Source organism: Gossypium hirsutum, chromosome A01 (genome assembly GCF_007990345.1).
Source record: "Gossypium hirsutum isolate 1008001.06 chromosome A01, Gossypium_hirsutum_v2.1, whole genome shotgun sequence".
NCBI lineage: Eukaryota > Viridiplantae > Streptophyta > Magnoliopsida > Malvales > Malvaceae > Gossypium > Gossypium hirsutum.
In genome coordinates, this window is record NC_053424.1 from 87,686,047 (window position 1) to 87,702,630 (window position 16,584).

General features: G+C 34.2%; 1 protein-coding gene across 9 annotated transcripts; it reads right to left on the reverse strand.

Annotated features, from left to right (window-relative positions):
- Positions 1 to 7,425: 7,425 nt before the first annotated feature.
- On the reverse strand, positions 7,426 to 13,827 carry LOC107903629 (probable UDP-3-O-acyl-N-acetylglucosamine deacetylase 1, mitochondrial). Of its 9 annotated transcripts, XR_005918225.1 has the most exons (9): positions 13,548 to 13,756; positions 13,170 to 13,478; positions 12,506 to 12,712; positions 11,556 to 11,654; positions 11,009 to 11,073; positions 10,179 to 10,323; positions 8,229 to 8,433; positions 7,801 to 8,087; positions 7,426 to 7,701 (listed from the first exon to the last, which is right to left on the reverse strand). XR_005918225.1 is itself a non-coding variant. In XM_016829727.2 (7 exons), exons 1-7 carry the CDS (start codon positions 13,605 to 13,607, stop codon positions 8,022 to 8,024), a joined length of 951 nt encoding a protein of 316 aa, XP_016685216.2. In that variant the 5' UTR covers positions 13,608 to 13,827; the 3' UTR covers positions 7,426 to 8,021. The 9 variants fall into 9 exon arrangements, 5 of the variants coding, with proteins under 5 accessions (XP_016685216.2, XP_040956850.1, XP_016685218.2 ...); XR_005918229.1 differs by having other exon boundaries at positions 7,801 to 8,433; positions 13,170 to 13,474; positions 13,548 to 13,760; XR_001685869.2 differs by lacking the exon at positions 8,229 to 8,433.
- Between the last annotated feature and the right edge of the window lie 2,757 nt (positions 13,828 to 16,584).

Here is a 16,584-nt window from a genome sequence, read left to right on the forward strand (position 1 = left end):
CTTACTGCCAACAGAACACCTAGCATCTCGTTATCATAAATGGAAAGTACTTGATGTTTTATCCCCAACCCTTTCCTAAAAAATGCTACAAGCCTCCCTTTTTGTTGCAAAATTGCCCCTCCACCTTGCCCATAAACTAGAAGTGTTCATAAGTCGGGCCGGGCCGGGTTCGGGCAGGGTTCAACTAAAAAATCATGCCCATTTATTGTGCTCGAACCGGGCCAGGCGGGCCCAAAAAACGAGCTTAAAATTTTGTCCAAACCCGACTCGAATAAAAATACTAAAACCTGGGCCAAGCCCAGTCCTCCCGTATTAATTTTATATTATTTTTAAATATATATATAATATATTAAAAACACTAAAAACATCAAAATAAATATTTTTCAATAAATTAAAAATAAATTTTAAAAAATGTGTAGACTTAAATAACACTAAGATAGATGCAACTTAACAAGCAAATGCCTCTAAAATAATAAAAATAATAACAAATGCCTTTAAAATAATAACAAAATTAACAATAAAATAAGTTTTATACAATATTCAAACAATAACAACAAAATAGTATTAACATAATAGTAAAATGGTAGCAAAATAGGGAGAAAACAACAAGAAAATAACATTCAAAAACAAAAAAATTACAGATTTTTTTCCTTTAGTGAATTCGAGCCAGGCCGAGTCCGGCCCGGGCTAAAATACCTTACCCGAGGCTCGGCCCGTTTTTTAAACAAGCTTTATTTTTTATCCAAGCCCATTTTCTGGCCTATATTTTTTCCCAAACCCTCCTACATTTAAGGCAGGCCTTCGGGCTGGGAAAAGTAACCCGGCCCATGAACACCTCTACCATAAACGTCTATATCAACATAAAATTCTTATTTGAAATTTGGAAGCAAGAGGACCGGTGCTTTACAAACTGCTTATTTGAACATCTCAAAAGCATTGGTAACTATAGTCCAATTCCAGGGAACATCCTTCTTGAGTAAATCTGCAAGTGGACGAGCTAAAATTTCATAATGTTTGATAAATCATCAATAGTAGCCTAACAACCCAAGGAACCCCATCAACTCCCTTATCGACTTAGGAGTAAGCCAATCAGGAACTCTTTCTACCTTAGTTGCGTCCATAGTAACTGATCCCCTAGAAATTACATACCCAAGCTATTCGATCTGGTGGGTACCAAATGTGCACTTACTCTACTTTGCAAAGAATTGATTATCCCTTAAGAGTTGTAACACCTCCTTCAGGTGGGAATATAATAAAATATCGTCAAAGAACACGAGTACTGACTTCCTCAACAACTTCTTAACACTGAGTTCATCAATGACTGAAAGCTTGAGGGAGCATTGGTTAAGCCAATGGGCATATCCAAAAATTTGTAATATCCCAAATTAGAGCCTAAAGGAAACAGTGGTTTTGAAACCACAAATTTGAGGTAGAAATATTTATATCGATAAAGTTTTAAGGTCTACTATGCGACTAAATAATTGTGTGAAAATATCGATGAAAAATTTTACCAATATGGTGTTTAATTGAATCATTAGAACTAAATTGCAATAAGTGAAAAATATATGCTCTAGTTGATTTAGGGACTTAAATGTGATGGGATTTGAAATTTAAAGTCCTTATTTAGCAAATAGACTATTATGTCATTATGGACAAAAATGGATATAGGAGGGATAATATATCAAAGTTTTAATGGAGGGGCATTTTGGTCCATTGGTATTTAAAAGAATTAAAAGGGAAAATTAGTCAAAAATTGAGTCCATCTTCTCCATCCTTGGCCAAATTTCATTAGGAGCCATAGCTAAGGTTTCTTTCATCTTTTAAGCTCAAAGTAAGTGCATCCTAGCCCCGTTTTTAATGTTCTTTGTATTTTTAAAATCCTCGTAGCTCGATTTAGCTATTTATACCCTTAATTTGAGCTAGGTTTCATGTCCAAAAATATACCCATCAATGGTATGTTTGTGTTTTGATGTCTAATGGAAGAATATGAAGGTTTGATGTGTGATAAACAACTTTTACTAGGTGGTTTTTAGTGAAATTGATTAAAATGACCTAATTGTAAAAGTTGTAAAAACTGTGTAAATGTGTGAATAAATGAAAATTCTGGGATGGCATAATAGAATAAATTATTCAACTAGGCTTGGGTAATGAGAATATGGGATACTTTTCATTTTACGAGCCTAGGGGCAATTTCGTAATTTTATGAAAATTTAGGGGCAAAATTATAATTTTCCCATATCGTGATTTTTGGATTGAATTGAATAGTGCGTGTATTAAATGAGCTAAATGTGCTATTATAGATCAAGAGGGATGAGGGATAGACCTTGACCAAGGAAAATGCAAGGTTGTGGACTAAACATCAAATTATCATATTTTGCACCGAGGTAAGTTGTGTGTAAGTAATTTAACAATTTCGTTATCATGCATTTAATAATTGATGTTCTATGATGAATGTATGAATGCTCTAATGAAATTGGCTTGTGGCGATTTATTGAAAGTTTGGTGATAGCTTCATATCTCGGAAGTCCCGAATGACCCCAAGGAATGCTTAGGATTCGGATATCATGACACCACGGGTAACGAGAGCCAGTGTAAGACCATGTCTGGGACATAGCATCGGCGTTGATACATGTGCCAGTGTAAGACCATATTTGGGATATGGCATCAGCATCGGCATCGGTATGTGATTTCATGTAAGACCATATCTAGGATATGGCGTTGATATGAGATTTCGTGTAAGACCATGTCTGGGACATGGCATCGATGTGAGGCCCCGTATAAGACCATGTCTAGGACATGGCATCGACATCGACATGAGACTTCGTATAAGACCATATTTGGGATATAGCATCGGTATATGTACCCATGTAAAACCGTATCGGGGACATGGCTTTGGCATTTTATGTGGTGTGTGATAATTTCGAACGTCCTTTAGTATTTCGGGTAATTCAACCGACCATTCAAGATTTTGATTAAGAATGTGGGGTAGAATGAGTAATAATGTATGGTACAGGTATGTACGTAAACCTCATGAGTTTTGGACTCGATTCATGTTGGGAAATTTGGTATGGTTATGAAAGAGTAAGATAAACATGATGTTCAAAGGCATTTATTATTAATTCTCAATGTGTACAATATGTGTAATATGATAATATGTTTGTAATTGATAGCATGTTTAATCCATGAATTTCATGACTTATGTTGTTTATTATTTGCACACGACTTACTAAGCTATATGCTTACCCCTCTCTCTTTTCCTCTTTCTTATAGCATCGCCAAGCTAGCTCGAGGATCATGGACGTCGGAGTTCGAGTCACACTATCAACAAATCTTTTGGGGTATAATTAGTTTACTACATTTAAGTATGGCATGTATAGGGGACTTAGCATTTTGTTATATGTGTCATATTTGTTAGCCAATATGATGGTTCCTTTTGGTATATTATTCCATTTTGTATATGGCTATGAAACATGGCTCATTTTAATTATTGGGTTAAAATCCCTAAATATTGATACATGCATGGGACGTGTTATTATTCGTGTGGTGTGTGCTAAATTGGTTGCAAACAATGAATGATAAAAGGTGTAATCCATGCTTAATGGATAAATGATACCAATTAGCATAGTCATAATATGAACAAAGGTAAAGAAATGAAATGACTGAACTTGTCTAGTGGGGAGCTTTAAACATGTATACTTTGATATGTGAATGTCATGCATGACGTAAAGTTTTCAAGGTCTAAGTAACCCAACCATTGCCTAATTTATCACCATTGGCATGTGAGTGTGTTTGTGTTGTTGTGAGTGACAAGAGGGCTTGGAAATTAGCCTCAAAATTTGTCCACACAGGTAGACACACAGGCGTGTGTCTGGACCGTATGTGACACACGGTCAGCCCCATGGGCGTGTAGTCTGGCTGTGTGTCCCCTGCACCCTAATTTTACAAGTCAGTATGCATGGTAGTAAACATATAGGCAGAGACACAACCGTGTGTCTCAGCCATGTGGAAGACACGGCCTTAGGACATGGGCGTGTGACTTAAACATGTGACCCTTAATTGTTGCTGACGTCATAAATAAAGAGTTACAAGGCCTGGGGGCACGGGCGTGTCCTTGTGTCCACACAAGTGTGTGACCCTATTTTATAAAAGTTTTTCTAAAGTTCACGGTTTAGTCCCAAACTACTTTCGATGTATGTTTTGGGCCTCGTAAGGCCATGTAAGGGACGATATGCATGTTCTTAAATAAATTTTAATTTGAACGAAATTTTATGGCCCGGTTTCACATAGTAGTGTATGTTCAAGTCTGGTAATGTCTCGTATTCTGTCCCGGCGTTGGACGTAAAGGGTGTTACAAAATTCATAATGCCCTTCATGTGTACGAAAAGTTGTCTTAGAAATGTCTGGATCATGCATTTGGATCTGATGATATCCTAATCGTAGGTCCAACTTAGAGAAAACCAGAGCTTGTCCAAGCATCAAGTAACTCCTCTATAACAGGTAGAGAAAAATGATCCTTGATGGTGAGTTGGTTGAACTGTCGGTAGTCCACGCACAGTCTCCAACTCTTATATTTCTTTTTTACCATCACAATAGGAGATGCAAAAGGGTTGCTACTATCCCTAATAACCCCTTCCTAGAGCATTTCTTGTATAAGCTTTTCAAACTCTGCTTTTTGAAGGGAAAGATATCTATAGGGTCTAATATTCACCATCTTAGTCTAATCTTGTAAGGGAATTTTTTGGTCTTGTAGTCTATTCAGAGGTAACCCCCTTGGTACTTGGAAAACATCTTGAAACTCACGCAGAAGCTGTTGCAAGTCCTCTCTGATTGGCATAGGTAACATATTCAAGGTTGTCTGTTGGTCAAAAGTACATAGCATAGAGTCGGGGTTGGTTGCATTCATTTGTAAGCACTTAGAAAGTTGGTGACCCTAAAGGAGTTGTAACCCTCCTAGAACAGTACCATGAAGACTACATTTATGATCTTCATATTCAAATTGCATAGTAAGTGACCTGAATTCCACACAATTGATCACAAGGTCAACAGCCACTGAATCCCCAAAACTACATCACACCCTTTAACTGGTAAAATCATGAAATTAGTAGCAAACTCCTACCCTACATAATCCTCTAGTAGTTAAGCTCCCACCATTAGTTATCATGAACTTCAACTGACAAGATTTTTCCATAGACAATTTCAATCTTTTAACTAACTTGGTATCAACAAAGTTGTGCGTACTACCCAAGTCTACCAAGATAATCACCTCCACATGTCCTATCTTAACTGCTATCATCATGGTGTTATGCCTTTGAGACCATTTTAATGTATGTAAGGACAATACTAGGGTCACATTTTCAGGTTCTTGGTCCAAACTATCCAATTGTTCAAGACAATCCTAAAATTCCTCCACTATTGGGCCTTTGGGGTCCCCCAAGAGTTCAAGTTGAGGTTCTACTATGAGCTGGTAGAATTGTGATTTGGCACATTTATGTCTTGGTGCATACTTGGAGGCACACCAGAAGCATAGGCACTTCTTTCTGCGTTCCTCTATTTCAAATTTAAACAAGGACTTAACAGGTGGCTTCTTACTATTGGAGATTGAATTAGAGCCCGCATTAGAGTTGGTGCAATTACTGAAGTTGTTACTCGAGGAATGGAAAATAAAGGTCTAGAGTAACCTCCACTACACACAAATGTTACCCTTTTTCTTTTGAGTAAAGGGCATTATCTCCTCCACTTGTTTAGCTAAAGAATACCCTTCCACTAAGGTATGCTCAAAGCATAACTTTCGGGTAAACGTAACTGGTTTAGTATACTCACAAATTGGTCGTGGTGGGCATCCATTGTTCCCTGTTGTCTGAGAGCAACAAGTTCAGTCATAAGCTCGAGGGATGTGGAAGAACCAAACCTATCCTTGAAGTCTCTAGCATATGTGTCCCAAGTGATCTAGTGAAGGCCCCCATGTCTTTAGAAGAATAAGTGGTGCCAATCCAGAGCCTTTCTATCCATGTGAAGCATAACTATTCTGACTTTAGTTTGTTCTTGTAACCCTTCAGCCTCAAAAAATTGTTCTAGCTTAGACCACCAGCTTCGAAAATCCTCACTGTCAAACTTGAATATGCTCCCAATAGATTCTATGGAACTAATGTTAGAGAAGAGCCCTAGGTGCCCACTATCATGCATCGGTGAAAGCACCAGTGATTTTTTAGGTACAAACCCTGAAGGTGAGCCACTTAAAACCCCTTTTCCCTTGTCTAAAAAGCGGCTAGAAGCTGTTGTTGATGTCAGTCCCATGTACTATTCAAAAAGACCCTTCATTTTCGAATGCATTTCTTCATGAAATTCCTTCAACCGTAAATCTATTCTAACATCCACTTGTGCCAAGTCTGTTTGTAACTATGACAATTCCTTCTGCATCACTCCCATGTCTTTCTGCAACCTAGTACTTACACTATCGCCAGCCATGAGGGTCATTGGAACTCTAATACCTTTGGTACGGAACAGAAATGAAGAGAAGTTCATAGGAGATAAAAAAGGAAAGAAAGAGAGAAGAATAGGAATGAAGGAACGTGAGAAAAGAGAGAATTAGTTAAAAAATTCAGTCGTGTATTTTCATAACTGTCCTTGCCATTTGTCTGGTGGCTAAACAACAAAATAACAGATTCAAGACAACTATACATTCCAGCTGATACGATCCGTTTCATTAAACTGTCCTAAAGGTTGCCAAACGATATGTTTTGCACCATAACCTTCCCCACCCAGCCAAAAAGCACCCTTTTATTTAAATACACTGAAAAGCACAATTACAATTGAAAATGCAATTAATGATAATTAATAGGATTTTAAAAATGGTAGACCGTTGTTTAACTGTCCTTTCATCCCATAACATTAAATTGCAATTTTGATCTTTCTACCATGCTAACATTTAAAATTTCATCTTTTTGTATTTTAACCATTTTTCTATCATAACATTAATTACTCTAAATAATTAATACCTTTAATTATTTTTATTAAAATGCTAAAGTGTTAACACACCTTTTCTCACACAAAAATTAGTCTTTTTTTAAGAAAAAATCAACCCCAATATTTTAACTAAACTAATTAAGGATATAAACTATTTTAATTGAATAATAATATTATAAAAATAGATCAACCATCAAATTAAAGCATAAATGTAAACATAATATATTGATTTACGTCTATTACAATTTGGTAAATTGATTTTTCTTTGAAATGCTCAATTAACTTTCTAATTAATAAAAAAATAATTTCAGTCATTATAATTGGAAATTTTAATAATCATCTAATAAATTTAATTATATTAAAAAATTGAAGCGCAAAACAATCTAATATAAAATAAATTGTTGGCACCCCTTTCATGAAATTATTAGTCTCAATTATAGAACTTGAGAAGTTTCGAGTTTCTTAAGAGAAGTTAGAGAAGTTAAATATAATAAGAAAATTAAGTTTTTTACAATTTTCTAATAATAGAATAAAATAACAGTGACTACAAGCAGCTTGAAAATAGAAGAAAAAGAAAGGGGGAAAGACCATTTAGAGCTACAATAAAGACAACAATCAATCTCTGAAAAGGCAAAAGAAAAAAAAACACAAGACTTGATCCAAACCCAACAGATCATCTGGAAGTTTCGTCCAACAGTTTATTCACCTATGCTTTGAAGTTTTGTTCTAACAACTTACCTACAAAGCATGGTCGGTAGCAGCCAATAAAGCTCCCCAAAACAAAGCATCTTTAAATAAATAAATGAGTAAGGAATCATAAATTAGATGCGAACTTACAGTTCAAAGCAAGGACTCGTCAAACTTGTAAGAAACTGCAGCATTTCTGGATTTTATACCTTGACAGTCAGAAAACACACCTCGGTTAACTTACCGTTCAAGTTTTCGTGTCCCTTCAACATCCCTAATTGTCTTCATACTTAAAACGATGTTGCAGACCTCTAGCCAGACATTTCTAGCCTTTGATATGCAAACTAGAAAATTTCTGAGGAGAAAGACCATTAAGTTTCTTGCACAGTGATTCCCGACAGTCGGCGTACAAAATCAGCATTAAGTGAATGACCACCCTGTATCACGTTCAAAATTGCCACGTCAATTGAATCTCTCTATAATACAACTATATTATTAGTTCAGACGTAAAGTGATTTGAGCTGAATGTTTCCAGTAATGACAACAAAATGCCAGCATCAATTCATGACCATATCCACCTCACCACAGTGGCTGTCCAGCTGGTTAGAAGAAGTTTTTTAAGCATCTCAACCTCGGTCTTGCTCTTCAGATGTTGAAGAGGAGAGGTCTCTGTGGCATGAATACTTTGAGACCCCAGCTCTTACTGCCAATATTTCACGGAAAATTTACCACCACCAGGCAGAAGTACAACTACATTTATCTCGAGCATTCTAATCAAAAACCCTGAAATTTTCATAACCCATAAGAACTAGTTTGGCAATACTTTTGAAAATTACTATAAAAAAATACTTTTGAAAAGTATTTTTAAAAAATTTAGTTTAAAATTTAAGTGTTTAGCATTACTGTCAAAAAATATTTTTGAGAAATAAAATGTCCATTATCAAGTAACAAATATGTATTTAAATAATATTTAAATTAGTTAATATTATTATATTTTAGAAAGAATATAAAAAATTATTATAACTTCTTATTAATATTTTAATATATAAAATATAAATTTTAAATATTTTTAAACAATAAATATTAATTATTTATAAAATTTAATTAAAATATATAAACTATATTTTAAATATTTAAATATAACTATTAAATATTTGTAATTAGTATTTTAAAAAATATTTTTTATTTTTAATTAATGATTTTAACATATTTATAATTAAGTAACAAGAAAAAAAAAAGAGAAAGTACTATGTTATTGAAGAGGTGAAAAAGTAATTAAGCATTAAAAGTGCTTTTGGGAGAGGAAAGTTAAAAATTTTAGTTTCTCCTTTTCCGAAGTACTTTCAAAAGCACTTCTGGAAAACTAAAAATTTTATCCAAAAGCAGCTTGTTTTGCAAAGCTTTTCTTCCAGGAGTTCTTTTGAAAAGCAATGCAGAACTGAACAGATGACCACAAAAAATCGGAAGGTCTTAAATCTTGCAGTTCTCGCTCACCATAAACCCAAACTAAGTCTTAAGTGCATAGTTGGTTATTTCTCCATAAACCCAAATTAAATACTTGACATGTACAATAGATAATGGTCAACCTTCATTTAAAGAAATAGAAGCAGGATTGGCAACATGGCAAGGAAGTTTTTTGCCCACCCCGGACCCAACCCAACTTCTATGAGTATATTCTGAACTAAGCCGAAACTGATTTTACTTGAGACTTTCACCCCTGACCCGCCCCGCTCCACCCCCACAATCTTACTTAATCTTGATATTATATTAATCTTACAAGTCTAAACCATAGAACATGTATAGACTTTGGGCACGGCGAAGATCTATCTTTAACCTCATTTTACTTGGAAAAATATTTATCAATTAAAAAGTCGAATTCGAGTTAATTGAATCAAACTATTTGAGTCAACTTGAATAAATAATTCAAGTTCCGAATTCGAGTTTAGTTTAATTTTACAATTCGAATAACTCGAATAATTTGAATAATTCGAATAACGAATTGGTATAAATACTTCTTTAGTCCTTATCAATTTTGAAAATAAACATATCAGTCTCGCTCAACAAAAACTACAAAATAATTCAAAATATTTATAAAATTTCAAAATTTATATTTTTTAAAAAAATTAAAAATTTTTAAAAATATCTAAAGAATATATAAAACAAGTTAAAATTTTAAAAATTTTCTAAAATAATTATTTGGGACCTAAATAAGTTATTTTTTTATGATTTTATTTTAAAAAAGTTTTCAAATATATATAGTTTCAAATTTGTCTCTAACATGGAAGTAGTTATTTTGTAACAAGATTTTAATTTGACATAATGAATTCTTTTACTTTAACTCGAACAATTTCACTTGATTCGATTCAACTCAACTCAAATTTCATTTCATCGAAAAAATTTCAAATCAAGTTAAGATTATAAAATAGAACTCCTCAACTCGATTAACTAAAATTTTTGTATTCAATTTGACTCGATTCGATCGAACGCTCACCCCTAGAGAGAGAGGGAGAGAGAGAGAGTGCACTTACCTTGAAAGATATTACTCGTGCCATAGGAATTCCTCGACTACCAGACCGTGCAAAAAGGGAAAGGTCACCTATAAGATCCAAGACCTTATGGCGACAAGGTTCATCAGGGAAACGAAGCGGTGGATTCAGCCATCCTCTAATAGCACTGCAGAAGAAAAAAATTACTAAGTATTCCATTCAACAGAATGAAAATCAACCGATTCCTGGTTTCTAATATTCCACTGTATGCAAGTCTTGTCAAGATTTGTTGATGTACAAATAATTTTACAAGATCTGCTTACGTTCAAACTTCAAATGTAAATTGCATAAAATATCAAAGACACCATAATGTTTATCAAAAAACCATTAATTAGTAAATTTGTGTAGAAGTGAATCAAGTCTCTGCTTCAGCATGGCTCAAGATCGTATGGAAAACAGAAACTAAATTCCATCCATGTTGCTTACTGTACATCCAATTCACTCAACCTAGAACTAACAGCATGCTGCATCCATTCTATTCTTTTATATGGTAATAATGAAATTACCCTGCCACTCACCAAAACTACTTGCTTTTTACAATTACCAAGGTGTAACTATTACAAAATAGAAAGCTCAATAAAAGATTTCCCAAGATGCAACGTTCTTTGTTTCAGTACAGACTCTAGGGGGCTCAGCATGAAAATTACAACCTAACCCACGCTTCTCATCTATTTTTTAGGAAGAAATGAATCTTGTTGTATATGTAGTAAAAATTGTCCTCATATCTGTGGGGTTATGTTTGAATAAATGACACTACATACAAGAACCAGGTGATCAGCCAACTTGACATAAATTTAGCATTCGCATCTCACCTGCACACAATGGCATTGTCTAGGGATCCCCCTTTAATAAGTCCCATACTGCACATATGTTCCACCTGAATGGATTTTACATAGATTTAGCAATAGCAACATAGAAACAATGGCAGCTATTTCCAATATGTTGCGACATGTGAAGGAAAAAAGACACTATAGCCAGCTGAGAAATCAACTGCCTGACATGATTCCATAAAATCATAACCCAATAAAAGTACAGATAATTTTCTTTTTGTTCAGTCAAAGCAGCAGCACAATGTTGATGTGACATCATTATCTGCCAATTTTTTTTAAAAAAAAGGCTCCCTTTGGATACCTTTAGGGGATGAGGAATTTTGAAATTTTGAAATGAAAGCACTTTAAAATGCACAAATTCAAACCTTTAGCTGAAATAAAAAGTATCTATAGTAGAGAAATATCTTAGAGATAAAATAAGGAAAATATTGAGAAAAAAGCATATATGTAATACGGGTAAACATTTCTGGTGCATTAGATTTTAGAACAAAACAATAACCAGAAATGATGATATGAGTTCACATTGGACCTCCTCATAGATGCAGAAAGTTCTAGAACATGCTATGTGCTTTTCATAGGAGTCATCCAGAGCAGCTGAAGAAAACCACTGGCATCCAATTGCAGGCACCTGCAACCATAAAAAAGGCCAAAAAGGTATTTGAGCATACACGAAAAATGAATGATATGTAAATTTCTGCATAGATCAAAATCAATCCAACGTAAATTATGCTTAAAGTGGATGCCCAACAAAAGAGAGGCATAGAGAATCAAGGTAAAAGCAATCTGTGCAAAGATAAGTCTGACTTGCTTAACTTGTAAACCTCATTCAATCAAGCAAACCTCATTTATGTTTATCTTGTAAACTTAATGGAATTCTTTTTCAGGAACAAGTCCTTTAGGCTCATTTATTCTAAGCTCCTTCAGTAAATGAGCCAAATTTGTGCAAAGATAGGTCTGACTTGCTTGGCAGGTGAAAAAAACTCATAACAGCCTTTGGCTTGTGCAGAGGTATGTGCCAACCACCTCTGGGTCCAGCTGGCTGATGAATATTTCTTTTTCACCATCTAGTTGGTTCTAGTCCAGCATTAGAGCCAGGAGACATGCTTGAAAGCAATATTGTTTCTTTTTCTAACTACAGCAAGCAATTTTGGCATTCAGCTACCTAATCATCTTCATAATAGTATCTAATTCATTTGAATATCTTTATGAAGTAGCCACTTCTTGAACTTGAAGAACTCCCAATGATAGAAATTTTGTATCAATCCAAGCAGCTTATTTCATTACAAAGGGGCAAGCACAAAAGCATTAATGGTGTATCTTAGATGGTAAACTCGGAAAATAAAGTGAAAAAATGGAAATAAACTGTTTTCCTATTTCCCCTGAAAAAGAGAAGAAAAGGTAAAGCAAGACGAACGAGACAATTACCATTTGAATTCAATGTGATTAACAATCAGCATACCAGAGAACAAAAGAATTTACCTTTGGAAAGTCAATTCCACAAGATATGTGAACCTTTGAAGCAGGGAAGGCAACCATAAAAGAATCATTTCTTGAAACATAAAATGGTTCACTCAAATATGGTGCCAATTTCTCAACATTGTTGCCACACCGATCCAAGGCCTCTTTTCTGCCAACTTGTTCTATTGCCTCTACCCAAGCATTTGCAGACCCATCAAAAATAGGAACCTGTGTTAGTTAAAATTCCAATCATCACCATCAATAAAATTGTATGAAAAAAGAGACTCAGCACAATTATTACAGTGTTTGTACATTATATGTTACATTAAACAGTTCTCTCTACAAATTCATTGAATATGTTTAAATCTCATCGCTCATCCCTCAATCCAGAACGCATATCCTACAATATGGCCTTCAAAGGTTCTTTCCGGCTGTTGGATTGCAGCTTCATGCTTTTAGCTTGCTCCAAAGTTGTCTTGAAGTGAACGAACAATCGAATATATATTTGTTCTATGTAAATGTAAAATCATGCATTTTATTATCCAACAATACCTTACAGGAAAAGTCGCTTTTCTTGCAAAAAGGAAAGAATGTGACAAAAGTAACAACCAAATGAATAACAAAACTTGCAAATTTAAGCAAATTAAATCGATTTTGATATCCAAACAAAAATTATGGCACTAACCTCGACCTCAGTATCCTCAGAATCGAGACTTTGAATCTGAATTCTACAATTGTCGATGCCTTTAGCTTCCAAAGCCGAAAGCAAATGCTCGACGGTCCGAATCTTGTATCCGTCTTTGCAAAGAGTGGTACACAACAGCGATTCTCGAACAAAATCGATGGATGCAGGAATCAAATTTGAGTGAAACTCAAAGTACCTTCCTTCGCCGGCGAATCCCGGCCATATCTTTACTTTCGAAACCTTCCCCGAGTGAAGTGTTTTCCCCGACAGTTCGATGCATCCCGCTAGGGTTTGTTGAAGCTTACCTGTCTGGGATCACAGTAGAAGTTAACGGAAATGGAGATTAGGTTAGGATGTTTTGAGAGTGAGGGAATGTACCGTTTTCCATGAGATGAGATTGGAGGACTTGAAAGAGTTAATGGCGGCGGAGAGACGCATGTTCCAGAGCGGAATGATAGGAGGTTAAACTTACAGCTATGGCTAGACTTTCTTTTGGCGGGTTTTAAAGTAATGAAAATATTAAAAAAGCATTTAACTTTTTCCTTAAGAAAAACAAATTCAAAAGCACTGAGTGATAGCTTGGATGACTTCCCATATTGTTGCAAATTCATAAGTACAAGAGTGATCAAGTTCCGTTGGCATTTGAGATTGTTATCTTGTTGAAAAAGTGTTTTATCCTCTATTTAAAAATTGGGAAGAGGTTGTACACAATTTAGGTATTGTATAAAAAATATATATTTATGTGTTACGTTAGAACACATAGCGTGTCACAAATACAATGTGACAATATATTTTATCATATTATGATAAGTTATCATCAAAGTTTAATTACACTAAACTATACTTAGGAGGATTAAATTACATAACAGACAAAAATGCATAAATATCAATTCAATAAGGGTAAAGTGGTTGGCTGATATCCATGTTGCTAGTTAATTCTTGGATTAGGGGTATGAATTGCTCAAATTCCTAATTGGTTTGATTTTACCTTTCGGTCATCATTTTACCCAATCAGATGATTCAATCCGATTTATCTCTCGACAACACTAAACTAAATCGGGACAATCAATTGGTTCACAATAAGTTCTCCTCTTGGTCTCACCTATCTAGATGTTCACCGAAAGGCATCAATTCTAGGTTTTGAAGTCTATTCAATTTAGTCCAATATTTAAGATTTAGTCACTGACCCAAAAACTTATCATGCAACATTTCAATCAACCAACCACCATAAGATTTAGTGCATATTCATCATCAACATACAAATATCAACCAAGTTCATGCTTAAATGACTCATCAAAGAAAACATAAAAAAGGCAAAGTTGAGAAGTTCTTAAGGTGATAAGAGCAATAAATGTGATGAAAGCACAACCAAAGATGAGATTTTTACACTTTTGAAAGTTCACAAAGAGAAAATCTATTAAATACTTTAAAGAGAAATCAAAATAAAAAAAAAGTTTTGTATCTAATTGTAAGAAAGTTAAAGCTAAAGTAAAAATGAAGAAACTAACAGCTACTAATTAACTAAGCTAAGAAAGGAAAAATTGAAAACATAAAAATGGTGAAAGGAAAAAAAAGAGAGAAATAAACAGATGATAAAATGAGGCTCCTCCATGTTTGGCATCATGTATGCCTTTAATACAACCAAGATTACAACCCTAAAATTGGCAAAGATGCCCTTAGAGTGCATGAGTTGACTTGAATTGGTGTTGGATACAAAATTGTCCCTATAGTATTTTTCACTCTGTCAGACTTTAGTGTCAAGACATCATCGATAGTAAGCATAATCTTGGCTTGGGGGTTCTCGATGTCGCGACACAACCTAGTTGGTGTCGTAACATCCTTGACAGTGACCTTGGGATCCTTCACTTCAACCATCAACTTGGAGTCATGACCTTGAAAGCTTAGAGTCGAAACACTGGAGCTCAGTGTCGGGACACTAAGTGTGTTGCAATGTAACGCCATCAACCTGATCCAATTAATTGGATCCGAATCTTGCATATTACCATATGAATACAAACAGAAGCTTAATCTACTTATACAATTTACAGATAATTACAACTTACTTAATTACAAAATTTGAAACTAAAATGCCTAAGTAAATACAATGAGTAAATGCAACCTCAACACGTGGTAATTGATTTACAATAATATCTATATTGAAATCCTAATCAGTTATAGATACCCTAAAGTATAGATCTCTAAGTAACATTTCAGTCTTTGGACACATCGCCAAACTTGCTCAGTATGCATAATAATCTGATACGTCATTTCTTTAGTGTAGTACTGCCATTGTCTCTCCTAGCGCAAACCCATATCAATTTACCTATCACATGACACACACAGATAAGTTCATGAGAACTTAGTGAAAGTTACAACATTTACCTATGTTTTAAATTTCACATTGCAATTGATGAGCCAAAATGGTGATCTTATTGTTCGTGACCTTTAACTTGTCTTTGACGAATACTCTTCTCAAGTTTCATCTTTCATAGCTATAAATATCATATCTCTTTCAAACGTAACGATTTAAAGTTCTTATTCAGTATACACTTCCAAACAAGTCTTTCTAACCTCTTAAATTCAGCCTAGACATTATAGCCGAATCTCAAAGATTACATTGGTCATGGCAATGGCACAGTAAAACGTTTAGAAGCTTTCTCTTAAAAATCATTATCACAAAACGTCCTTAAGTCTTATAGTATGTAAAACCAAATTTTAGATGTTATCTTTGAATTTTAGAAAAACTTAAGTATTGATAGTGTTTTTAAGGAATCATCGTAATTCAATTAAAACTATCGCAGGGGACAAATCTTGATATTTAAAATTTATTTGTTATTTTGAAATTGTAGATGTCACAATCATTTTGCAAAATATTAGCTTTGTGAGCAAATATTTTCAAGTTTTGAAAACATAATTTGAATTTTGAAATCATCCTTATTGAGCTTAAACTTGTCATTATTATGAAAGGAAAACCCTCATAATTTATTATCAAAAAGCAAATCATTTAAAGGGTAGTCTTTTTTTTTAAAAAATCACGAACCATGCATAAAAATCCAAATAAAAAATTCAAAGTCCCAAAACCAAAAACCAACATCTAAACCAGAGTCCATATTAAGTAAACACATCCCAAACTATCAAATACCAATAATAGTAGAGTTAAATGAAAAATGACCGAGAGCCACTCTGTAGCTGAGCCCATCTTAACTTTGGTTATCTGAAATATCATAATTTAAAGGGGTGAACTTAAAAAGTCCAGTGTGGGTCTCCAATAATAATATTCATAAAATAAATTCATATCAACCTCATATTAAACAAATCATAACATATAAATTATTTAATCACAAAATCAGATATGGCAGAATGCGTAATGGCGATGTTAATGCAACGCTTTTCGAAAAATAGTGCAGATTTTAGA

Excerpts from the sequence above, each read along its gene's own strand:
- LOC107903629 (XM_016829726.2), bottom strand. The coding sequence starts at position 13,607 with ATGCGTCTCTCCGCCGCCATTAACTCTTTCAAGTCCTCCAATCTCATC. Across the intron at positions 13,479-13,547 it reads ATCTCATCTCATGGAAAACG|ACAGGTAAGCTTCAACAAAC; the intron begins GTACATTCCCTC and ends CTGTGATCCCAG. Across the intron at positions 11,655-12,505 it reads GTGGAATTGACTTTCCAAAG|GTGCCTGCAATTGGATGCCA; the intron begins GTAAATTCTTTT and ends TTATGGTTGCAG.